Genomic DNA, 25,644 nt, shown 5'->3' with positions numbered 1-25,644 from the left:
CATATTCCACTGCAGCATTAACCTCTGTCACAATGCTGAAAAAAATACTCAGCAGTATTAAACATGTACTGTGTTTTGGAATAAGTATTGAAAACAACAGTAAAGGATCTCATTTATCACAATTCCTATGTCACATTTCACATCCTTCCCCAGGATCCCAGAATTGTTGTTTCCAGCAATTATTACAGGGATTTTTTTTTTGTGAGCAAACCTAACACTAGATTTCCTTCTCCTCCTCTGTCTTGGCTTAAATATGATTTGTGACAGAGAGCATAATATCGGGTCCTGCTCCCATGCCCTCACCAATCCATTTGTAGGCTGAGAAAGAGTCAGAGTCGAGTACTCTTTCCCCTCCCCTTTGAATTTACTGTCTCCATGTGGCAAGATGACTTGCATGTCAGTTGAGTACTTGCAGTAGCGAGGTCATAATTGGGAGCCTGATTGCACAGGGATCAAATAGTCATTTAAAATGAGCAGGTTAGAGGTAAGAAGGAAAACTGGGTTGAAATTTCTTCCAATACAAATGGTTATGGACTTGTGGAACAAGTGACAGGGAGAACTCTTGAGGCAGATGGGATCAAAGGCCCAAGTATAGGAACATTTGAGATATATGACAAGATGCTGAGTAGACTGTGAATCTGTCAAAAGCAAATGAAATTGTTGGGCCTCTTGGTCCTTACCTGTTTGTGAATGTTCTCTGTTCAGATCAGAATCCATTCCAGTGGAGTCAAACTTCTTGTGATATTTTAAATCTGTATGCACATTGAGCATGAGTAAATACTTACTTAGTGAGCTCCTTTGTACTTGGAGTAAATACAGACACTTGTAGGTTAGCATATCTGTGTGCTGTTCTATTATTCTACAAACAGCTCTACCTGATGGAAGTTAAAGGCTACGTTTTAAAGGCTACTTACACTCTGAAGGTATATGCATAGCATTGTATTTAACACCCATGTGCAATTGTGAGGTAGGGTATTGGATTAATGCAATAATCTTCAACTTACATCACTAACACATATTTCTGGTCCCTGATTCTACACCCCTCCCGAACCACTGTTTCAAACTGAACTTGTTTGCAACCTTGACATCCCTGAGTTGAGCTTCTGATCCTATGTCCTGTCAATGACAATGATTAACTATTGCCACCTCTGTAACATCACTTGTTGCTGAAACCATTATTCCTGCTTTTGTCACTTCCAGACTCAGCTACGCCATTTCCCTTCTGGCTCATCTCCCATCCTCCACCTTCATAAACTTCAGCTCTATGAACTCTGCTGCCTGCATCTTATGCCACATCAAATCCTGCTTGCCCATCACCCCAATCCTCAGTGACTTCTATTGGCACCTCACTCCCCCAACATCTCAGATTTAGAATTCTCAACATTGAATTTAAATTTCTCCGGGGCCCAGCTCATTGACACCTCTGTCACCTCTTCCAGATCTTCAATCCGCCCTCAACTCTCTATTCCTCTTCCTCTGACCTCTAATAATAAAAATAGGTTTATATTAGATTCCTGGGCCCTCACTAGGATTCTCTGAGCCTTTGCTATTTCACTACCCTAAGCTCAGTTTGTGTGTGAACAGGATGTTTGCTTAAGTTATGACGCCAATATATGACATCAATATTTAGAAAGTGAATTCAGATCTCCAGGACTCTCTAACATTGACCAGTTTTACAGGGGGAGCTGAACTAGCTAATGCCTGGAAGATGTAAGATGGGAAGCTTTTCCATGGAGGTATAACTTGTCCAGGAAGATACATTGAGGCCTGAATCAGTTGTAGCTTTGAATTTTAAAGTTGAATTCATTACAAATGTTATTAATACCACAGACTGAGTGTGGGTGGAGATCACTTTTATCTTGTCACAAAAGTTATTTCAGCCCTCTAGGCCTCGTGATTTATATAAACCAAACTTTTTATGAATAACTCTGCTTAGAGAGTATTTTAGTTGTTCCTCCCTTGCTGATTCTTTGCTGTAACTTAGCAATTATGAAAATGTTACCAATCCCTTTAAGAATTAGTTGAGGAAATTTGAGTGAAAATAAAGGAGGCTATAAGATAATTGACAACTAGACTTATTTACTGGAATTACAATTTTTACGGCTCATGGTGTTCCAAGAGTACCTTAATTATAGCTTGGCCAACAGTTCATGTGACAAGCCTTTCTGCTGGACCATTTTATGAGACAAATCACCAGGGAGTGATCTAAAGATAGATGGGGCAAAAATAGAAATCTGAGATACAAAAACACAATTATTACTACAACTCAGATAATCAGGCAGTGAAAGTGAAATGGAACCTAATCTTTATACGCTTAGAAGCTTTTTTTTTACAGAGATACGGATTATACATCAAGCACCACTGATCCAACAACCACAGTTTCAGCCTGTTCCTATATATCTGAGCACAGGCAAATCTCGGGACAATACACCACCTGAACATAATTAAACACCCAATTAATGTACACTTGACAATTTTCAGTAGGTGCAGGAGCCTTGTTACATGTGAAAGTAGAGAATATGAGCGAATATCTCATGTAGAGAACCTTCATCAAACCTTAAGTCAAAGAAGTAGTTGGGAAGAATTTTAACATGGTGTTGTTATTTCACAATGGCATGACAATTAACATTGATTGTGCCCTAATCAGTGCCCTATTCCAGTGAAGCCCAATGCAAACTGGAGGAACAGCACCTCATCTTCCAACTAGGCACTTTACAGCCTTCCGGACTGAATATTGAATTCAACAACTTTAGATCTTGAACTCCATCCCCACCCCCTTTCCGTTTCTTCCCCCTTTCTTTTGTTTTTTCCAATAATTTATATAGATTTTTCTTTTCCCACCTATTTCCATTATTTTTAAAACTATAACTTTTATGCCCTGCTAGTCTTTCCACCCCACCCCCACTAGAGCTGTACCTTAAGTGCCCTGCCATCCATTCTTAATTAGCACATTCGTTTAGATAATATCACCACCTTCAACACCTGTTTGTTCTTCTGTCTGTGACATCTTTTGATTATCTACTCCTATCACTGCTTGCTTGTCCCTACAACCACCCCCGCTCCCCCACCACTTCTCTCCCCACACCGGACCCCCCCAACCTTAAACCAGCTTATATTTCACCCCTCTTCTAATATTCACTCAGTTCTGTTGAAGGGTCATGAGGACTCGAAACGTCAACTCTTTTCTTCTCCGCCGATGCTGCCAGACCTGCTGAGTTTTTCCAGGTAATTCTGTTTTTGTTTTGGATTGTGCCCTAAGCTGCTTGAGGCTTGAGGGGGAATAAAAGCTATATACGCAACTACATCTCCTGCTCAGTGACATTGGTTCTGAGGCACATGATACCATTCATGGATCAATCTAGTCAGCTGGAGAAGAACATTACATTGCTGAGGAGAGAAGCTGGCAGGAAAATATAATAAAATTAGCTGCTGAATATGTGTTTGTTGTTAAAATCTTTTATTTGCTATTTTAGCAGCGTTCAACATCAGAACTGGCTTTCAACTTCGATGCCAACAAGCAGCAGCGACAGTTAATTGCAGAACTGGAAAATAAAAATAGGTAAGAAAGATCACATTAATCTGCCCTGGCAATGACACCAGAGGGGCTCTGATTCTAGCATTGCTTTGTACTGAGGGCAAAGTTCGTAAAACAATCTTGCTCTCTTGTTCTTCAAATAATCACTTATCAGTGGGCAAAAAAAAAGATAGTAAGAGCAACAAAGAGGGAATATGAATAAAAACTTGCAAGCGAAATCCAGATGAACTCACGAAGTTTTTACACTTGCATTCAAAAAAGAGGTCAGGAGTAGTGTGGCCCTTCAAAAACAGATGTGGGTGATATTCCAAATTAAAATAAGTAAGTAGCAGAATATTTGAATAATTTCTTCGTGTCAGTCAGAGCAAGATGATGAAAATCTGGCATTCCAGAGAAACTAATAGTGAAACAAGGACTGAAACTCACTAAAGTTAACATAAGCATAAAAATTGTATTAGAAAAAGTAATAGCACCAAAGACTGACCGAATCCAGGATCTGATGGTTTCCATTCCGTGGCTTTATGGATTTACTGTGTCACCTGCAACGCGAGATGGCCACCGATACCTGTCTGTGCATGTGCCGAAATCAAGTGACGTCGCTCCACTGCTCCCAGTCTGCCAGAAAGCTTCTTTGACAAGGGACAAAATGCTATGCAACGGTTTGATTGACAAGGGTACTAACCATTGGGCAGGCTAGCGGGGGGGGGGGGGGGGGTGGAGTGGGGGGCCCGGGGAAGGGATCAAGCTCCCAAGCTCCTCCTCAGTCATTAAGTTTTCCTGATCCAAGATTTATTTTTTGAAAAAGCACTGAGGCGGAAGGTCTCATCATGGGGTGGGTCACCAGGGATGTGCAGCCATTCCCCCTGTTAACAGGTTAGTTTGAGGGCCTCAGGTGAACTTCACTCTAGGGCAGACGGCGCTGAAGGTGGGCCAGGGGGTGGAGGGTGGGAGGGAGGCAGAAGCTTCTTCACAAAGAAGACAAAGAGAGGAGGAACATTCCAGTATCCTGACCTTCGTTTCCCTAAATGAGCCAAGTAAAAGGGCAGCCATGTTGCTCGTTTTTTTATGACCATTGCCTACTCTGTCACCCACAATAACTTAATGGAGTAAAACACGAGAACTGCGTATGCGTGGCATTGGTAACAAGCACAGCCCTTATGGATTAGGTGGGAAAAGTGAAGATGCTTTGGCGATAAGCTTCCAAAGTTTCCTCAATTCAGGAATTGTCCCTTCAGATTGAAAAATTGCAGCCGTAATTGCATGATCTAAAAAGAAGCCAGGATATTAAAGATTTGTTGGTCAAATGTGTTTTCAGAGAAAGTCATTGGAATTCATAATTAGGGCTAGAATGAGCACTCAAGAGAAATTTGAGCTGATTAGAGAGAGTGAACATAGATTTGTAAAGGGTGGGACATATCTAACAATACTAATTGAGTATTTTGAGGGAACAACTAAAGTAATAGACAAGTCAGTCAACGTAGTTTATATGGATTTCCAAAAGTCATTTGATAAGGTTCTGCATGTACTGTTGAATAAAATTGATACTTAAGAAATAGAAGGCAAATAAATGATCTTATTCGGAGATTTGCTAGGTGATAAGTAAGGACAATAAGTATGTACTTGAATTGGAAGAAAGTAACTAGTGTGTCCCATAAGAATCTGTACAGAAATCACTAAAATGTTGTGGCCAGATACAAAGCTTAACCAAAAAGAATGGAATATTAGGGTTAGGGAGATGCTGTGTACAGTTCTGGGCGCACACACTTTAGAAAGGATATGTTGGTCTTGGAAGGAGTACAGCAGAGATTCACCGGAAGGTTACTAGGACTCTGAGCTAAGTGATGAGGCAAGATTACTTAAACTAGGTTTGTGTTCCCTGCAGTATAGAAGATTAAGTGGTGATTTAACTGAGGTTTTAAGGATTTTGAAAAGAATCTCTGCCGCAGGTAGAGACAGAGACCTTTTTCCTTTTGTCAGGGAGCCTAGGACAAAGGGACATAAACTTAAAATCAGAGCCAGGCTAATTAGCTGAGAGGTTAGGATACAATTCTAACTGCAAATGGTGATAGAAGTGTGGAACCCTCTCTCATAAAAAAAGCATTAGATGCTAGCTCAGTTACTAATATCAAACCTGAGATCAATAGATTTTTGTTAGCTGAGAGTATTATGGGAAAAGGGGCCAAGGTGGGTAAATCGAATTACAATATGGATTAGCCATGATCTCATTGAATGGCAGAACAGATCTGAGGGGCTGAATGGCCTTCTGCTGTTCCTGAGTTCCTATACGCACCTCCTTAGAAATCTAGGGCAGAATTTAATGTTGGTGACAGGGGTCTCACCTGCCAGCTGGAGAACTGAAGGGAGTCCCACGTCACCTCTGTTGAGGAAGGCCCATCAGAACTAAGCGTCCGTGAGGCACTTAACCGGGCAGTATTGGGTCTTCCCTGGGATTTAGGGCCCTGGGGGCGGAAAACCAGCCGGCCAAGAGCTGCCAACCAGTCAGAGACCAACGTTTCTCCGTTGTCCAGAAGCGGTGGCTGCCAGCAGTAATGTACCAGCAGAGGCCTAGGATCAATGAGGGACCCAGGTCCATAACCCGGCAGGAGCAAGGGTGGGATGGGAGTCACGGGGAGGGTGTCACAGGCTAGGGTCGGGGTGAGGGTCAGTTTAAAGCACACAGCTGGTTCTCAGCGAGCAACCCCCCCCCCCCCCCCCCCCCCACCTTACTTGATACTGGGTCCTTCCATCATGCACTGTGTACCTTTGAACACAGCCTCCCAAAAGCCTGCCAGTAAACCCAACAGGGTTTGCTTTTTGGGTTCCCCGTGTGGCAACTCTCTTGCCCACCGGTGAATACCAGTGGCACAGGATGAGACCCTTAAGTGGGCATTAACTATTCACTTAAAGACCCCAATTAGCGTACAGCTGAGAAGGCTGTCCACGAGCCTTCCCACCAGACTTAATCAGGCACCCCCACCCTGCAGACCCCGGCCAGATTAAATGTCCTCTCGCCTCTAAATTTGCTTCTGGGAGACATTAAACTCCACTCCTGGTGTTTATAACACCTCCCTGCAACATGTTTTTACAGCTTTTAAATAATGTTCACAACATATGGGACAATTTAAAAGGTTATCCATTTATCAAACGGAGCAATTTTATACTGATTCTACATTGTATATAAATAACAGAAACAATAATGTCACAATACTTTTTTGTTTAGAATTAGGTTGTCAACTAGTGACTTCCTGATGTTCTTTGTAATCCCCAAAGCAGACTTCATAGTGGCACAGTGTACAATATAACTCCAGTCAAACAGATGCGAAATCAAGATGCAGCTTAGGCTATGAAACCACCTCGTGATGTTTTGTTCTACTGTTTTGGTTTCACATTAGCTGCTGTGTAGCAGTGTGAAGTGAAATTTATAAATTTAAGTTATAAAAGTTTTCCAGGTATCCCAGCTCTGCATTTCTGTTGTCGGTTAAGAGCCATTTCACTCGTGCATTTCACTCTTTACTGACTTTAGCAATTCCACCAGAGTGAGGGTTGAGCTCTGCTCTTCTCCAGTTTAGGAGTGACACAGTGATCGTGCTAAAACTCAGATCTCCCCATAATGAAAGAGGGTATTTTGTTTTATAATACTCCGGTGAAGCGCCTTGGGATATTCCATTCTGTTAAAAGCGCTTTATAAACATAAGTTCTCATTGCTGTTGTTTTCCAAAGACAGATTCAACCACCAGAGACCTTAAAGCATAAAACGCTGAAGCCATAAGTTTAGTGAATGTGGACCTGGGTTTAAAAACTAAGTTACTCTAATGACATCCAACTCTACCCCTCCCAACCTCCCTTCACACCACCACCACCCCCCTACACCACCTCTGTGCTGTCAAATAACTTAATAACTTGTCCATCATCCAGAATTGCATGAGCCATGATTGTTTTCTGGTTGGGAACATCAAAACCCTCAGCTCCAGCCCCTGTCACAATCGGCATACCCTTGCCTCACTAATCCTATCCCTGGTCCCTGGCTACTGTCCTGGGTGAATCAGACTGTCTGCAACCTTACTTTCCTATTCAACAAAAGCATTAACTCTTGACCTCATATTCTTTCCATCACAAAAACCCTACTACTGTCTCTAACAGCGCCTACCTTTATCCTTGCCTGAACACCCTGCAGCTGAAATCCTTATCCATGGCTTTCCCACCTCCAGACTCGACGATTCCAATACTCTCATGGTCAACCTGCCTCCTTTCTATACACTCTATAATCTTCAGCCGATCCAAAACTCTACTGCCCATGTCCCATCCTGCACCAACTCCCTGCTTCCTCATCACTCCTACTCTTGTTGAGGTACATTGGCTCCCAATCCCCAATGCCTTCAGTTTAAAATTCTTATCCTCATTTCATGGCCTCACTCCTTCCATATTTGTAAACTTTTCTAGCCGTACAAATCTCCCTTCTCCCCAGAACTCTTTGTCCTGTAGAATCTATTTGAATTTGTTCCCTTATGTGGCCATCATCCTTCCAGACACTTAGGGCTGAATCATCCGGTCCTGTTGGCAGCTGGTATCATGGGCATGAGGAGACCATGGTGGGCATGAGCGGACAATATAGCAAGAAGGCCAAAAATCGGTTTTATGCCATCGTAAAACAAGTTTGCGATCGCCCACTCAACCCATCGGTGGTGGGCTGCATTCCCCACCAGGAACTTAATTTCAATACTTTAGATTCTCATACTCGCTGGAATCATCTCCCCCCCGCCACCCACCCCCCAACAAATTCTGGATCATCTGGGCATGATCACGCTGAAGGGTTTCACAACTGGAAATAAGCAACGTGCGCCTGGCAACCTCCACTTCGCTCAGGACTTCGAAGTTTGTTTGCCTACCTTGCTTCGGTCAGCGCTCACGGTCATCAGCGCCAGGCTTTGCAGGCAGCACCACATCACCTTTAGTGGGGGGGGGGGGGCTCATGGGCAGGTCTCTACCCACCAGACCAGCCGTAAGACAGCAGTGGCTTTTCAATGGCTGCAGATAAATGGGAACACCACCACTTGGAAGCTCCTCTCCAAGTCACTCAACATCCTGACTTGGAAATATATCGCCATCCCTTCACTGTCGTTGGGTCAAAATCCTGGAACTCCCTTCCTAACAGCACTGTGGGTGTACCCACACCACATGGACTTCAGCGGTTCAAGAAGGCAGCTCATCACCACCTCCTGAAGGGCAACTAGGGATGGGCAATAAATGCTGACCCAGCCAGCGAAGCCCACATTCGCATGAATGTATTTTAAAAATGGCTAGGGTTTGCTTGGGGAAGGGGGAGAAGTGGCCTCAGGCAAGGGAAGAGACTGCAGGGCGAGGGCTGTTCTGGGGAAGAAGGGTATCCCAGGGTTTGTGGGGGCACATTTTGACCTGTGCAACTGGCCTCCAGATAGTCAGGGCTGAGGAGGGTGTCTCCAGAGGAGATGAGGCCAGATGGAGATGTAGGATGAGTGTGAGAGAGTGCATGGCGATGTCCCTTGATCTAGCGGCGAGTGAGATGCCAGTGAATGTGTGATTGTTTGTGTGTGTGAGTTTTGATGAGATGGGTGCCTTACCCTGATTATTCACCCTCATTCTGCACTGAATGGCCAACCACTTCTGTGCAGTATTGGCACTGACCACCCACTGCCACTGCCTCCCAAGCTGGAATAGTGAGACTGATGGGCCTCCTGCGGCCAGAGCGGGGTGGTGGACATCACGGCGGGTCTCCAAAAGGCCTTCCACTGACGGGCCGCCGAACTCTTCTTGGCTTTCACTGGAGCAGTCCTGGGCTGCAAGCGTGGAGAACAGTGTGCGGAGCTGCAGTTTAGATATAGCAGCTGGGACTGAGAAAACGATGAGGTAAAATGCCGCGGAGGTGATTTGGAGGCCGCTCACCAGCAACTTGGCGCGTTTCCTGCGGCTGCATAATTAATGAGGCGGGAAGCAGATGGTACAGCCAAAAACCCAGCAGGTAAAACGTCGTTTTTCACGACCGCTACCACACTTAGTGCAAATCTGGGATGATTCCGCCGTTAGACCCTAAATCCCTCCAACTATTCCAGCCCCCTCCGCTCCATTTAAGATCCTCCTGAAAACCCACCCCTTTGACTCGTTTTAATATCCTCTTCTTTGGCTCAGCTTCATTTGTCTGATTATGTCTCTGAAGCACCTTGGGTTGTTTTCCTATGTCCGAGCTGCTAAATAAATGCAATTTGTTGTTGTTGGATATCTAGACTGTGTTTTCCTCATATTACTGTCTGCAACAATAACTGGAATATATTTGAAATAGATAAGGCAAGGGAGACCATTTTTAAAAAGGATTAATTTTCTTTCGTTATTGTTTAGAATTAGGTCAGGGTGGGGGGAAGAATAGGGAAGTAACTTATTAATTGGAAGGTGTGAGTCGAGATGGAGTAGAGGAACAAAGAGATTTCGGAGCGCAAATACACCAATCACCAAAGGTGGCACCACAGGTTAGCAAGGCCATTAAAAAGCTTACCAAGCACTAGGCTTCATTCCTAGAGGGATACAATTGAAAGGTAGAGAAGTTATGCTGATCCTTCAGAGAACCTTGGTTAGACTTCACTTTGAGTACTGCATGCAGTTTTGTTGCCACATTATAAAATGGATATAAAGGCACTGGAGATGGCGAAGAGAAGATTTACAAGGGATAATACCAGAAATAGATGGTTATACACTTAAGGAAAGGATTGGCAGGCCTGTCCTCCTTTTCTCTTGGAAAAAAGAAAGCTCAGGGGTGAGCTAATAGAGGTCTTGAAAATGACAAAACGTTTTGATAGAGTGGGATGCAGAGCGAATGTTTCCTCTTGTGGGGAAGAGCATAACTGGAGGCCATCAATATAAGAAAATCACTAAGAAACCCAATGTGGAACCTGCTACCACAACCAGTGCTTGAAGTGAATAGGTGTGGATTCATTTAAGGGCAAGCTAGGCAAGCTTTTGAGGGAGAAGGGAATAGATGGTTATGATGATGGATTTGGATGAGGCTCGAGTGGAGCGTAAACACCGGCATGATCTGGTCGGGCCAAATGGCCTGTTTCTGTGCTGTATTTTCTATACAATCCTATGTAAGTTTGTTCATGAAGCAGTTGTGAAGCATTCCACATTTACAATTAATCCTAATCTTAAGGATAGCAAATAATTCCTCCTCATATTGGCTAGTAATTGTCTTTGTAGATTTTTGGAGCAATTACAAAACCTTGCGTTACCGGCGTGATTACTTGTGGAATTACTATTTTACCTGTCAGACTAACTCGTCCATCTTTCCGCTCTTGGTTTCAGGGAAATCCTTCAGGAGATCCAGCGTCTCCGGTTAGAACACGAGCAGGCCTCGCAACCCACCCCAGAGAAAGCGCAGCAGAATCCTACCCTATTGGCTGAACTGAGGCTACTTCGGTAAGGTTAGACACATGTCAGGTCGGACGTTTGGCCACGTAACAATTGTCTAGTTAACAAAGTATCAGCTCCTGCAAAGTGCAGTGAAATTTATAATGACTTCAATTTTGACAAAAACAAAGGGGCAAATCTCCCAGTCCGCATCGAAAGCCCTGGGCAGAATCTTCTCCGGGTGGTGAAACCCCCCCACACCGGCACTTAAACTGTCACGCGAGCATCCCGACGTCAGCGTGCGGCATCGTGATATTTCGGTCGGCGGGTGCGCTACGCAGCGGGACGCGCTCCCGCCATTAATCAAAGGCCTCGTTAAGGCCCTTAACTTGCCAATCGTCGACGATTTTGAGGGGGGCCCTGCGAACTTTGGCTCGGCGCACGGGCCCAATGGGCAGGCGGGTAGGTGATTTTTTTTTAACAAACCTCATCCTGTGGCCGGGATGAGGTTTGATTTCGGATTTTAAAAAGTTTAATGAAGTTATTTGTTTATTTGATTAATGTGTCCCATTCTGCCCTCTTTTCCACCCCCCCCGCCGTGTCTGACGCTGATCTGACAGAAAACTACCCACTTACCTAGGTATGATTTTTATGTTCAAACTTCCGATGGAGGATGCCGTAGAACTCCCTCAGGGCAGGAATACACAGAGGCTGCAGCAAAGAGAATCTGTGTGGAAGCCACACTCCCTTTTTTACCGCACCAGTTACCACATTCTGATAAGCGTTGAAAGGTCCCCAAGCTTCTCAGTGTCGTTCGTGAATGGGTGGCTGAGTGAGGGGTTTGGATGGGTTGGGGGGGGGTAGGGTGGTCAGAGGGGTGGGGTGTTGTCGGGTGATTGGAGGGTTGTCTGGGATGCAGTCAGGAGGTGAGGGGTGGTCGGGGGGGTTAGTTGGGGGCTGTCGGGTGCTGGCTTGGAGTGATTGGATGGGGGTTCGTCAGGGAGTGAAGGGGTAGTCGGGGATCCAGTGGGGAGTGCGGGGGGGGTTCGGGAATTAGAAGTGGTCTTAATCCTTCTAACTTTTCCTGAGTAGCTATTCCACCAAGTGAGTTGGAACCATAATAAGTCTCCAACTTTAAATCAGAGACTCAGAGGGTTCCAGGCGCAGGGCAATTGCCCAACGGAAGTTGAAACTATCCAGACAATTCCCGTGCAGTCCTTGCGTGGGAACCTTCGAGGGCTTCCCCAGCGCGTTTTCTGGGGTATGACCCTCCAGAAAATGGAAGATTTGGGCCATATTTTCTTTTAATCGTTTGGTAGCACAGAACTTGAGTATTGCTCAAAAAAGAGATTTTATTGAAGGTTTTCATTTTTTTCAGCAATACTCACATTTTCTTTTCATAGAATATGAATTAGGAGCAGGAGTAGGCCACTCAGCCCCTCGAGCCTACTACACCATTCAGTAAGATCATGGCTGATCTGAATGTAACCTCAACCCCACATTCCTGCCTACCCCCGATAACCTTTCACCCCCTTGTTAATCAGGAATCTATTTAGTTCTGCATTAAAAATATTCAAAGTCTCTGCTTCCACTGCCTTTTGAGGAAGAGAGTTCCAAAAGACTCTCAACCCTCTGAGAGAAAAAAATTTCTCCTCATCTCTGTCTTAAATGTGCGACCCCTTATTTTTAAACAGTGACCCCTAGTTCGAGGTTCTCCCACAAGAGGAAAATTCTCTCCACGTCCACCCTGTCAAGACCCCTCAAGGTCTTAAAGGTTTCAATTAAGTCGCCTCTTACTCTTCTAAATTCCAGTGGATACGAGCCTAACCTGTCCAGCCTTTCCTCATAAGACAACCCGCCCATTCCTGGTATTAGTCTAGTCCCTGAACTGCTTCTAATGCATTTACCTCTTTCTTTAAATAAGAAGACCAGTGCTGTACACAACACTCTAGATGTGGTCTCACCATTGCCCTGTATAACTGAAGCATAACCTCCCTACTTCTGTATTCAATTTACCTCGCAATAAATGATAACATTCTATTAGCTTTCCTAATTACTTGCTGTACCTGCATACTATCCTTTAGTGATTCATACACAGGGGCACCCATATCCCTCTGAGTCTCAGAGGTCTGGTATTTCTCACCGTTTAGATCATAAGCTTTTTTTATTCTTCCTGCCAAAATGAATGCTTTCACATTTGCCCACATTATACTCCATTTGCTAGATCTTTGCCCACTCACTTAACCTATCTGTCACTTTGTAGCCTCCTCACGTCCTCTTCACAATTTACTTTCCCACCTATCTTTGTGTCATCAGCAAATTTAGCAACCATTCCTTATGTCCCTTATATAATTTGTAAAAAGTTGAGGCCACAGCAGTGATCCCTGTGACACACCACTCGTCACATCCTGCCAACCAGAAAAATACCCATTTATGCCAACTCTCTGCTTCCTGTTAGCTAGCTAATCTTCTATCCTTGCCAATATGTTACCCCCTATACCATGAGTTCTTATTTTCTGCAATAACCTTTGATGGGGCACTTTATCAAATGCCTTCTGGAAATCTACATACAGTACATCCGCCGGTTCCCCTTTATCTGCAGCACATGTGACTCCTTCAAAGGACTCCAATAAATTGGTTTAACATCACATCCCTTTTACCAAAACATGTTGACTCTGCCTGACTGCCTTGAAATTTTCTAAGTAGCCCTGCTATAACATCTTCAATAATAGCTTCTAATGTTTTCCCTATGACAGATGTTAGGCTAACTGGCCTGTAGCTTTCTGCTTTCTGTCTCCCTCCCTTTTTAAAGAAAGGATTATATTTGCTATTTTCCAATCCAATGGAACCTTCCCCGAATCTAGGGAATTTTGGAAAATTGAATCAATGCATCAACTATCTCACTAGCCACTTCTTTCAAGACCTTAGGGTGAAGTCCATCCGGACCTGGGGATTTGTCAGCCTGCAGCCCCAACAATTTGCTCAATACCACTTCCCTGGTGATTGTAATTTTCCCGAGTTCCTCCCTTCCATTTCCTGATTTGCAGCGATTTCCAGGATGTTATTTGTATCCTCTATAGTGAAGACCAAAGCAAAATACCTGTTTAATTCATCCACCATCCCCCTACTTTCCATTCTCAATTTCCCAGACACACTTTCATTAGGACCAACACTCAGTTTATTAACTCTTCTCTTATTTAAATATCCATAGAAAATCTTGCTATCCATCTTTGTTACTAGCTAAAAGCAAAAAGACTGCAGATGCTGGAAATCCAAATCAAAAACAAAAATACCTGGAAAAACTCAGCAGGTCTGGCAGCATCTGCGGAGAGGAACTCAGTTAACGTTTCGAGTCTGAATGACCCTTCAACAGAACTAAGTAAAAATAGAAGAGAGGTGAAATATAAGCTGGTTTAAGGGGGGGTAGGACAAGTAGAGCTGGGTAGAGGGCCAGTGATAGGTGGAGATAGCCAAAAGATATCATAGATAAAAGGACAAAGACCTCTCTTTCTCTCCAGCTCTACTTGTCCCACCCCCCCCTTAAACCATGTCTCTGTAATGATGCACAAAATAATGTAGCACAGAAGGAATCCATTTGCCCCATTGTGCCAATACTTATTTGGTATCTGCAGTCAAACACAATTCAGAAGTTTTTTTCTAACCTAAATGAATGCTGTGTTCTCATTGCTGGGGTCCTTGGCTCAAATCCCTCCATTGTTAAATGCTGGAACATCAGTTAAATATCAGGTGAATTTTCAGTTGTCAATTGAACCACAAGGTGGCATGAGGCACCACTAAGAGTGTCCACTTCATCTTGTTGCAGTCCTACTCCGGCCCCCTTCCACAACTCTTTCTCCGGTACATCGATGATTACTTTGGTGCTGCTTCATGCTCTCGTCAGGACTTGGAAAAATTTATTAATTTTGCTTCCAATCTCCACCCCTCCATCATTTTCACGTGGTCCATCTCTGACACTTCCCTTCCCTTCCTTGACCTCTCTGTCTCAATCTCTGGTGATAGACTGTCCACCAATATCCATTACAAACCCACCGACACCCACAGCTATCTCGACTACAGCTCCTCACACCCCACTTCCTGTAAGGACTCCATCCCATTCTCTCAGTTCCTTCGCCTCCGTCGCATCTGTTCCGATGATGCTACATTCAAAAACAGTTCCTCTGACATGTCCTCCTTCTTCCTTAACCGAGGTTTTCCACCCACGGTCGTTGACAGGGCCCTCAACCGTGTCCGGCCCATCTCCCGCGCATCCGCCCTCACTCCTTCTCCTCCCTCCCAGAAACATGATAGGGTCCCCCTTGTCCTCACTTATCACCCCACCAGCCTCCGCATTCAAAGGATCATCCTCCGCCATTTCCGCCAACTCCAGCATGATGCCACTACTAAACACATCTTCCCTTCACCCCCCTTATCGGCATTCCGTAGGGATCGCTCCCTCCGGGACACCCTGGTCCACTCCTCCATCACCCCCTACTCCTCAACCCCCTCCTATGGCACAACCCCTTGCCCACGCAAAAGATGCAACACCTGCCCCTTCACTTCCTCTCTCCTCACCGTCCAAGGACCCAAACACTCCTTTCAAGTGAAGCAGCATTTCACTTGCATTTCCCCCAACTTAGTCTACTGCATTCGTTGCTCCCAATGTGGTCTCCTCTACATTGGAGAGACCAAACGTAAACTGGGCGACTGCTTTGCAGAACACCTGCGGTCTGTCCGCAAGAATGACCCAAACCTCCCTGTCGCTTGCCATTTTAACACTCCACCCTGCTCTCTTGCCCACATGTCTGTCCTTGGCTTGCTGCATTGTTCCAGTGAAGCCCAACGCAAACTGGAGGAACAACACCTCATCTTCCGACTAGGGACTTTACAGCCTTCCGGACTGAATATTGAATTCAACAACTTTAGGTCGTGAGTCCCCTCCCCCATCCCCACCCCCTTTCTGTTTCCCCCTTCTTTTTTTTTCCCAATAAATTATAAAGATTTATAAAAAAAAAAACCCACTAGAGCTATACCTTGAGTGCCCTACCATCCATTCTTAATTAGCACATTCGTTTAGATAATATCACCAACTTTAACACCTATGTGTTCTATTGTACTATTGTTGTTGACATCTTTTGATGATCTGCTTCTATCACTGCTTGTTTGTCGCTACAACCACACCAACCCCCTCCACCTCTCTGTCTCTCTATCTCTCCGCCCCCCACACACACACCTTAAACCAGCTTATATTCCAGCTCTTTCCTGGACTCGAACTCAAGTTCTGTCGAAGGGTCATGAGGACTCGAAACGTCAACTCTTTTCTTCTCCGCCGATGCTGCCAGACCTGCTGAGTTTTTCCAGGTAATTCTGTTTTTGTTTTTCATCTTAATCAAGCCTCCTGCTGGTTGACTTAGCCCCCCCCACCCCCTTCCCAGGCTGAATGAAAGACATTAACATTACAGAGTGCTGACTGGAATGCAGGTATGGATAAGTATTGAGCAGAAAAGAACAGCACTGAGGAGTTGAACTTATCCAAAATATTTGACTAAAACTGGTCCTCAAGAAAAGAACGATTCCCTTGGATGTGACAGTGCTGGTTTCAATTTTGTCAACCAAGGAGGTAACTGGATTGAGTAGATTGTCCAGCATTTGAAATTAATATGATAAAATGACCATATAATCCACCAGGATACACGCTTTCCCCACCCCACTCATTCCCAGACAGTGAAGTAGAAACTAACCTCTTGCGTCATTTACAGAGAATTCTACAAGGGAAAAGAATTGGATTGCTAAAACATATTTAATTCGAACCCTTACTTACACGTTAATAAGTTCTGGGTTATTTTTACCTGGAACGTATCCTGAGAGAAAATAAATTCCCTTTAAACTTTTGGGAAAGAGATAATCGCCAGTACAGGCAATGAAACTAAGAAAACTTAACCCAGTCTCAAGCAAAGCATTTTGATGAGCAGCACATTCCATTCCAGGGACTGTACAGACATAGTACATCAGCGATCAGCAATATTAGAAAAGATGATTATGATTTTAATAATTGCTCTGCCTGCCAACTGATTGCATTTCGACTCAAGCATTCAAATTTGTAGAGGTTCTTCAAATCCAGCGCTCAGGAGATTAGGGTCACATGGTAGCCAGAAGCCCTCCCTGCCTTTCAATTGACCTGTTTCTCTTTAACCCAGCTGTAAACCAGAGATGAGTGTGGAACTAGAGAAAAGGAGCCAATCATAAATTGAATTTCTTGCTCCCCCACCACCCCCCCTCCCACCCCAAAACTGAAAATACATAACTGTTTTGAATTAATTTCTACGAATAATTATACAGAACTGAACCCAATTCAATAATTTCAAAATTAGAAGCATCTTTGCCCTTTTTCTAGTGGCACCAACTACACACAAGGGCAGCTAAGCATTCCCACAGCACCAGAGTAGTTCCATTTGCCATGTCCTGTTAGGTGTTTTCTTCTAATGGGCTAGTCAGCTTTGTGGCTGATGATAGAGCATGATAACTAATTGAAAAAGAAAATAAAACTGCAAATGCTAGGAACCTTCAGTAAAACGGGAAATACTGGAAATACACACAGCTGAACATCTGAAAAGGAAAGGAAAAGGTAGGCTAATGTTTTGGACTGAACTTTTTTCTCAAAGCTAGAAATTGGAACTTAAACACACTTCTAAATAGCCTGGACAAAACAAAGAAGGAGGAAGAAGAGCAGATTAAAACACGGGGCAGAATTTTCTGTGCCCGCTGGCGTCTGGCGTGTTCGGTGTCGTGAGCGGACAATATGGCGAGGGGACCAGGAATCAGTTTCATGACATCGTGAAACCAATTTGTGATGTTCAGCTCAGCCCGCCAATGGATCAACCCCCACACTGGATCGTCCGTCCACATTGGCGGGAAAACGCGCCAGCGCAGAACACGCTTTGACAAGTGTGACTTGCAAAAGTCGAGATTTACCACCAGGGCCCTGCTGTGAGCAGACATCCGAGGAGCAGAAGATACTGGAGCCTGGCAGCAGCGGGACCCTGGAAGAACGTCCATGACATGCTGAATGGATTTTCATGGACATGGCTCTGCTGTGAAGCAGCTCACGGAAGTTGGAAAGTCACCTTTGAGGGTCTGGTCACAACAGATGATGGTTGAGGGGGTGGAGAGGAAGGTCCGGAGGTTGAGGCGGGTGGGGTAGTTTATTCTATTCATTCACGGGATGTGGTCTTCGCTGGCTGGGTCAGCACTTATTGCCCATCCCTTGTTGCCCTTGAGAAGTTGGTGGTGAGCTGCCTTCTTGAACCGCTGCAGTCCATGTGGTGTAGGTACACCCACAGTGCCGTTAGGGAGGGAATTCCAAGATTGTGACAGTGGGAGGAGGGGGCAATAGGGAGAAGATGGCAACTGGAGAGGTAGGTGGTTGGAAGGTAGAAAGGAAGGAGTTCAGAGGGGCAGGAGTGTGGAGAGGGGAGGTACTGCAGGGGGGGAAAGGAGTACAGAGAGGGAGGGAGGAGTGAATGCAGAGAGGGAAGTTGATGTAGTTTATATGGATTTCAGCAAAGCCTTTGACAAGGTCCCACATGGGAGACTTATAAAGAAGGCAAATGCACATGGGATACAGGGTAATTTGATAAGGTGGATTCAAAATTGGCTTAGTTGTAGGAGACAGAGGGTGATGACAGAATGATGCTTTAGTGACTGGAAGCCAGTGTCCAGTGGCGTACCACAGGGATCTGTGCTGGGTCCCCTATTATTTGTCCTTTATATAAACAACACAGAGGACTATGTGGGGTGTAGGATTAGTAAGTTTGCGGACGACACACAGATTGGCCGGGTGGTTAATAGTGAGGTTGAGTGTCTTGGGCTACAGGAAGATATAGACAGGATGGTCAAATGGGCAGATAAGTGGCAGATGGAATTTAACCCTGAAAAGTGAGAGGTGATACACTTTGGAAAGAGTAATTTGACAAGGAAGTATTCAATGAATGGCATGACACTAGGAAGTTCTGAGGAACAAAGGGACCTTGGCGTGTGTGTCCATAGATCTCTGAAGGTGGAGGGGCATGTTAATGGGATGGTGAAAAAGGCATATAAGACACTTGCCTTTATCAATCGAGGCATGGATTACTAAAGTAGGGAAGTCATGTTGGAGTTGTATAGAACCTTGGTGAGGCCACAGCTGGAGTACTGTGTGCAGTTCTGGTTGCCACATTATAGGAAGGATGTGATTGCACTGGAGGGGGTGCAGAGGAGATTCACCAGGATGTTGCCTGGGATGAAACATTTAAGTTATGAAGAGAGGTTGGATAGACTTGGGTTGTTTTCGTTGGAGCAGAGAAGACTGAGGGGCGACCTGATCGAGGCGTATAAGATTATGAGGGGCAAGCTGTTCCCCTTAGTTGAAGGATCAGTCACAAGGGGTCATAAGTTCATGGTGAGGGGCAGGAGGTTTAGGGGGGATGTGAGGAACAACTTTTTTACCCAGAGGGTGATGACGGTCTGGAATGCGCTGCCTGGGAGGGTGGTGGAGGCGGGTTGCCTCACATCCTTTAAAAAGTACCTGGATGAGCACTTGGCACATCATAACATTCAAGGCTATGGGCCAAGTGCTGGTAAATGGGATTAGGTAGGTAGGTCAGGCATTTCTCATGTATCGGTGCAGACTCGATGGGCTGAAGGGCCTCTTCTGCACTGAGAGATTCAGTGAGTAAGGATAGAGGAAGGAGTCAGGAAGGGGGAAGGACTAATGGGGGGATGGGGTTCCAAGGGGGGAAAGGTTCCGGAGGGGGCGATGTCCAGGTGATCATACGAGGGAGGACTCAGATGAGTCCATGACTGCCTCCTGTGGAGCAAACTGAGGGTGGGTGTGGAATGAGGGAATGGTGATGATGGCCAAGGGCAGAGTGAGGCAGTAGGGTGGGAGGATGAGGGTTCGATGGTATGGATAGAAGGGCTGGCAAGGGAGGTTGGTGGGGCTTGGGAGGCAGACAGAGACCCTGGGGGTGGGAAGGAGGAGGTCAGGGAGGTGAATGTGGATGGGGGTGGGATTTTTGGGAAGGAAGGGAATGTGCACGTTCACCTGGACATCCCTGAAAGAAAAGGGTTGTGGCTAGTAGGTCACGGAGGAGAGGTGGAAGGGGATGCCGGGGTGCTGAAAGACGATGGAGGAAAGAGAATAGGTGCCTGGGGGAAGGTAGAGGAAGGGGGAGCGAAAGTAAAACTGAATTAGCACCGTGCTGTCCAAATCGAAAGTGAAACGAAAGTCATGGTGGGCGAGATCAGGTGCTGCATGGGAGCGCGGTCAGTGGGTGGGTGGAGATGCAGGTCAGCTCAGATGGACAACTGAAAGCGAACCCCAGCAGGCAGCATTGAAAATGCTCAGGACATTGAGGTGAGTGTGATATGGGAAGGATCCACATGTTTGGGAAAGAGCGCTGGCACGAGGCTCCGAAAGGTCCTGCCGCACACACACTTCTCCCTTCAGAGTCACTGGTGGGCCGGCTGCTCCCTCTGCGGTGACAGAGGGTGAGGTTGAGGGGGGCACAAGCAAAGGGGACTCGGAGGGAGTGGACAGCCTCTGACATTACTCAGTGGATGACCCAGGGGTGTCCAGCTGTCACGCCTCCTACTTTCAGGTGCCCAGGGGTCCCAGCCTGACCCCTTGAGGGGAATGAGCACCTGGAGGGTTGTCGTGGTGCCCCGTTTCCCTCTTGTGTTGTGACAGAGGAACTCACCTGTGACTCCCACAACGGAGTGCAGGTCTACACGCATCTCTGCATTCTGCTGGACCAGGGTCTTCCTAGCGTCCACCATCCTTCCTGTGGAGACCTCCATACACGCACATGTGGACACTACTTCATCAGAGAGCAGGCGGGCACACTCCTCCGACTCGTGTGCCACTCTGCCGAGGGCTTCCAACAGCCCTGCATGATGTTCCTATGGCTTCTGCCGATTCTTCAGGATGAGTTGGAAGGCCGAGTCCAGAGATTTGTCATCTGACTCGGACCTCACAAGAGCCTCTTCCCCAGCAGCCCTCCGAGTGCTTGGGTGCTCAGCCACATCTGCTTCCTCCTGCTGCAGACATTTATCTGTGTGGTGACCACTAGATTGTGAACCCGAACCTGCTCTAGGTTCCACCGAGGTGTGGGCCTCTGCTCTGATGGTGAGTTTGGGTAAGCGCTGTGACGGGTTTTCCAGCTGCTTATTTCCAGCTGTTCAATGGAGGAGGTGTCCTCTTGGCTGGAGGCGAGGACCTGGATAGAGCTGAGGGACCAGCTGGCTGAGGGTGTCGGTCGCTTGGCAGAGCTCCCTGTGAACCAAAAGTAGAGAGAATTTGTGCCTGGCAGCAGAGTCAAAAGCAGGAGAGAGAGCAATTTGCATTGAGGGAGGGATGATGTGGTGCAGTCCACATTCTCACCAGTCAGCGCAATGGCGCACTCCTCACACTGAGTTGAGGGGCCTAAGGTGGGCCACTCCACCCCGGTCTGGGACCTCTCCCTGCTGTTGTGAGCCAGCTTCTCCTAGATGGAGAGAGTGTGCGCAAGACACACGGCACTGCGTGGAATGTTTGTGTGCTCTCTCTGGAGAGCAGAGCTATGGACAGGATGAGGACGTGAGCTCCAGAGGGTATGAGCCTGATGAGGATGTGAGGGCGTGTGTGAGAGTTAGTGATGTTGCCCCTTGAGGTGTGAGATCCCTGTGGGTGTGCGATGGGTTTGTGAGTGTGTGAGTTGAGAGCGATGAGAAGAGTGATTTACCCTGGTGGAACAGATGAGACCCTTCGTCCTCTTGCGGCCCTGGATGGCTGTCCTCTTTTGCAGGGCATTGGCGCTGACCACTGCTACCACCACCTCCCATGCTGGGTTGGTGATGCTGCTGCATCACCAATGATGTGGAGGGCAAACAGCCAGAGGCCGTGGTCCACATTGGTACTAACGTCATAGGTAAGAAAGGGGATGTGATCCTGCAATCGGAATTTAGGGAGCTAGGTAGAAAATTAGCAAGCAGGACCTCCAAAGTAGTGATCTCCGGATTACTCCCAGGGCCACATGCAAGTGAGTACAGAAATAGGACGATAAGAGAGATGATTGCAAGTGGTGCAGCAGGGAGGGCTTTAGATTCCTGAGACTCTGGGACTGGCTTGGGGGGAGATGGCACCTGTACAAGCCGGACAGGTTGCACCTGAACAGAGCTGGGACTTGAGTTCCTTGTGGGGCATTTTGCTAATGCTGTTGGGGAGGGTTTAAGCTAATTCAGTAGGGGTGTGGGAACCAGGAGAGAATATTAGAAAGTAATACCATGGTGCACAGAATGCTGGAAGAGGCAGATAGCACTAAAATAGAGAATAGTAGGTTAATAGATGGAGTCAGAGTGAGGGAACAAGTAATGAAGTCTAATTCAGGGTTACACTGCATCTATGTGAATGCACGGAGTATAGTTAATAAAATTGGGGAGTTACAGGCACAGATTGCCATGTGGGATTATGATGTTGTGGCAATAACGGAGATTTTGCTTAAGGAAGGGCAGATCTAGGTGTTAAATATTCCTGGTTACAAGGTGTTTAGAAAAGATAGGAAAGAGAAAAAAGGAGGAGGGGTGGCATTTTTGGTTAAGGAGAGCATTGCAGTACTGGGGAAAGAGGAAGTGTCATAGGATTCAAGGACAGAATCGATTTGCAGATGACACAAAGCTTGGGAGAATTGTAAACTGTGAGTGGGTGATGTAGAACTTCAAAATGACATTGATACATCAGCGGAGTGGGCAGATAGTTGGCAGATGAAGTCCAATGCGGAGAAGTGTGAGGTGATGCATTTTGGTACAAAGAACATGGAGACAGAGTATAAAATAAAGGGTATTATTCTAAAGGGTGTGCAGGAGCAGAGAGACCTGGGTGTATATGTACATAAGTCATTAAAAGTGGCAGGACAGATAGAGAGAGCTCTTACTAAAGCAATACAGTATTCTAGGCTTCATTAATAGGGGCATAGAGAACAAGAGCAGGGAGGTTATGATGAACTTATATGAGACACTGGTTAGACCTCAGCTGACATATTATGAACAGTTCTGGGCGCCACACTACAGGAAGGGTCTAAACGCACTGGAGACAATGCAGAAGAGGTTTACGAGAATGGTTCCAAGATTGAGACACTTCAGTTATGAGGAAAGATTGGAGAAGTTGGGACTGTTTACATTGGAGAGGAGAAGGCTGAGAGGAGACTTGATAGAAGTTTTCAAAATAATGAGGGGTCTGGACAGAGTAGATTGGGAGAAACTGTCCCCATTTATAAATGGATGGAGAACCAGAGGGCACAGCTTTAAAGAAGTAAATGCGAGATGAGAAAGAACTTTTTCACACAGCGAGTAGTTAGGGTTTGGAATGCACTGCCTGGAAGTGTGGTGGAGGCTGGTTCAGTTGAGGCATTCAAGAGGGCATCGGATGATTATTTAAATAGAAACAATGTATAGGGTTACAGGGAAAAGGCAGGAGATTGGCAGTAAGTTAAAATGCTCAGAGAGCCAGTGCAGACACGATGGGCCGAATGGCCTCCTCCTACACTGTAACAATTCTGTGATACAGGCTTTGTGGCTTTCCCTCAGGGCTACCATTCACTAAGTGAATCACTTGGCCACTTTAAGCTCAAGAATTAAATCAGATCAGCCATAGAACATAAAAAGTTCTGATGTGAAAATGCTTCCATGACAACATGAAGAGAGTCTGTTTCTAAGAACACGTTAGCTGCAGACAATCTTGCTCATTTGTTACCAATGCATATCTGAGAATCTCAGTCTGTGATTTGCCAATTATATGCTGGCAAAAAGCGAGGTTCCTCATTGCCAGTGCCTACTTAGAAAATCTAGGCTAAAACTTCATAATTTGGGAGGATCCAATGGCGAAACTAATTCTTGTTCCAAGCTACTTAGTGGTAGGTAGTGCCCTTAACTCGCTCTTCCACCAAGTGTTGCAAGATCAAGATACCTGTACCATCATAGAAAGGTGCAAAAAAGCACTTTCGAATAAGGGAAACAATGATGAGTTCAGTAGTTCATTGCTATTCCCCTAGTTAGGGTTGATATAATAGGTGTTTTTATACTCATGGAGTGCTGGGTTATATACAGTGCTCCTACCATTGACCAGAATGTACAACACAGAAACAAGCCATTCATCTCAAATGGTCCATATCGTTGTTTATGCTCCACTCAAGCACTATAGTACAAGGGAGCAAACTTCCAGAGACCCATCCTTTCTTTCGCATTCATCAAGGTAAGGAATGCTAATGCACAGGAATGCAATTCTTCTCATATCAGGTGATCAATATCAGTATAAAGTACTCCAAGTCAAGTATGGTGCAGTGAGATGCAAAGTAAATCTTCATTCACTCTGCCCAACAATGTGCTTCAGCACAAACCTCAGAATGCCATTCTGACAGAACCAGTGAGATATCTACTTTGCAATTTCCCATGCCAGCCATTCCACAGCCTTTGAGTGGAACTGCATTTAGTCCCAATTTAGGGAGAGTTTTGTGCTTCAGATCTCGGCCACAAAAAACACTGCAGAGATTCTCCATAGTCATGTCACGTGGAACTTATAAAGCCAACAGACAGACAAAATCCACGTGTGCACAATGCTCTGACAATGGAGCAAATCAGGCCAATGACAAAACAAACTAACTGAAATCGACACTGTCCTTCACTATGCTCCCAACTGCAGATGTTTTCAGGCCTTCTGTGGCTAGGAACCTTTCCAAGGGTTTTCTTTCCACCATACATACAGAGCTGCCTTGCATGATAAATACAAATCCGGGAAAATTGTCCCTTAAGACTTTCATGCAGGTTAGGGATTTAATTTCTAAATATAAACAAGTTATTTTAGTTTATTTTCCCTCAACATGGCAATTTTATTTTAGATTAAAACAATAGGTACAGATTGCACACGCAGATATTAGAAGCCAAACAAAATCAGTTAAACCTCCAGTAGGAAGCTGGCAGAGGCCATATTAAACGATAACAATTCCCTGATTAATCCATCATACTTTAAACAATCCAATTCTTTTTCTAAGAACCAAGCAGAAAATATATCTCCACGTGTGGCGTTCATGTTCTGCATTGTACTGATAAAGAGTAACACTGCATACATTTTAACAGCTAATGCACTCAGTGTGTTGAAATACTGAGTTCAGAGTTCGTTAAAACACATAAATGTGTCCCTCCATGAAGTGTACACATTCTGGGCTCCCATAACAGCTCAAACCAGTAATTAGTTGAGCCAGAGACCAAGAAGGTCTCCCTACCTTGCACCTCAATGCCCATCAATCAGGCCATAAAAACCCATCCAGGATCCACACTCCTGATTACTATTCAATGACTCCTGCTTTAAGCATGCATGTATTGACGTTGGCTGAGAGCAGGATTGAACTGGACTCATTTAGCTCCTCCACAAATAAAAACATGCAGGCACTCACTGTCTCAGCAGCCACTTGGGCAAGGATAGCCCATGTCAAACCAAACTTCAACCAGTGAGAGGGGCAGAAAAAGCAGAGCAGAGAAGAGCGCAATCGTTAAATAAACTTACATCCGAATTTTGTTTCTACTTCACACCGTAGTTTGTCCGGAATCTTTCCTCCACACACCGCTGCCAGCAGTGTGACTTTAACTGAGAATATGGGTCAACTCTCCATGACCCTCACTGTAAAAGAAAACGGAATTAATTAGTGTTGCGTATCAGGAATTGGAGCAATGTT

General features: G+C 45.5%; 1 protein-coding gene across 8 annotated transcripts in view; it reads left to right on the top strand.

Annotated features, from left to right (window-relative positions):
* The window catches only part of dtnba (dystrobrevin, beta a), a 464,573-nt gene that overhangs the window by 337,238 nt on the left and 101,691 nt on the right, over positions 1-25,644 (top strand). For all 8 annotated transcript variants that reach the window (XM_041188318.1, XM_041188316.1, XM_041188314.1 and 5 more), the window contains 2 exons: positions 3,474-3,559; positions 10,862-10,975. In XM_041188318.1, coding sequence (XP_041044252.1) covers positions 3,474-3,559; positions 10,862-10,975 — 200 coding nt within the window. The remainder of the gene's footprint in view (positions 1-3,473; positions 3,560-10,861; positions 10,976-25,644) is intronic.

The sequence above is a fragment of the Carcharodon carcharias genome, chromosome 5 (assembly GCF_017639515.1).
Source record: "Carcharodon carcharias isolate sCarCar2 chromosome 5, sCarCar2.pri, whole genome shotgun sequence".
Classification (NCBI taxonomy): Eukaryota; Metazoa; Chordata; class Chondrichthyes; order Lamniformes; family Lamnidae; genus Carcharodon; species Carcharodon carcharias.
The sequence above is the reverse complement of the archived record's forward strand: the minus strand, read 5'-3'. Positions and strand labels throughout refer to the sequence as shown.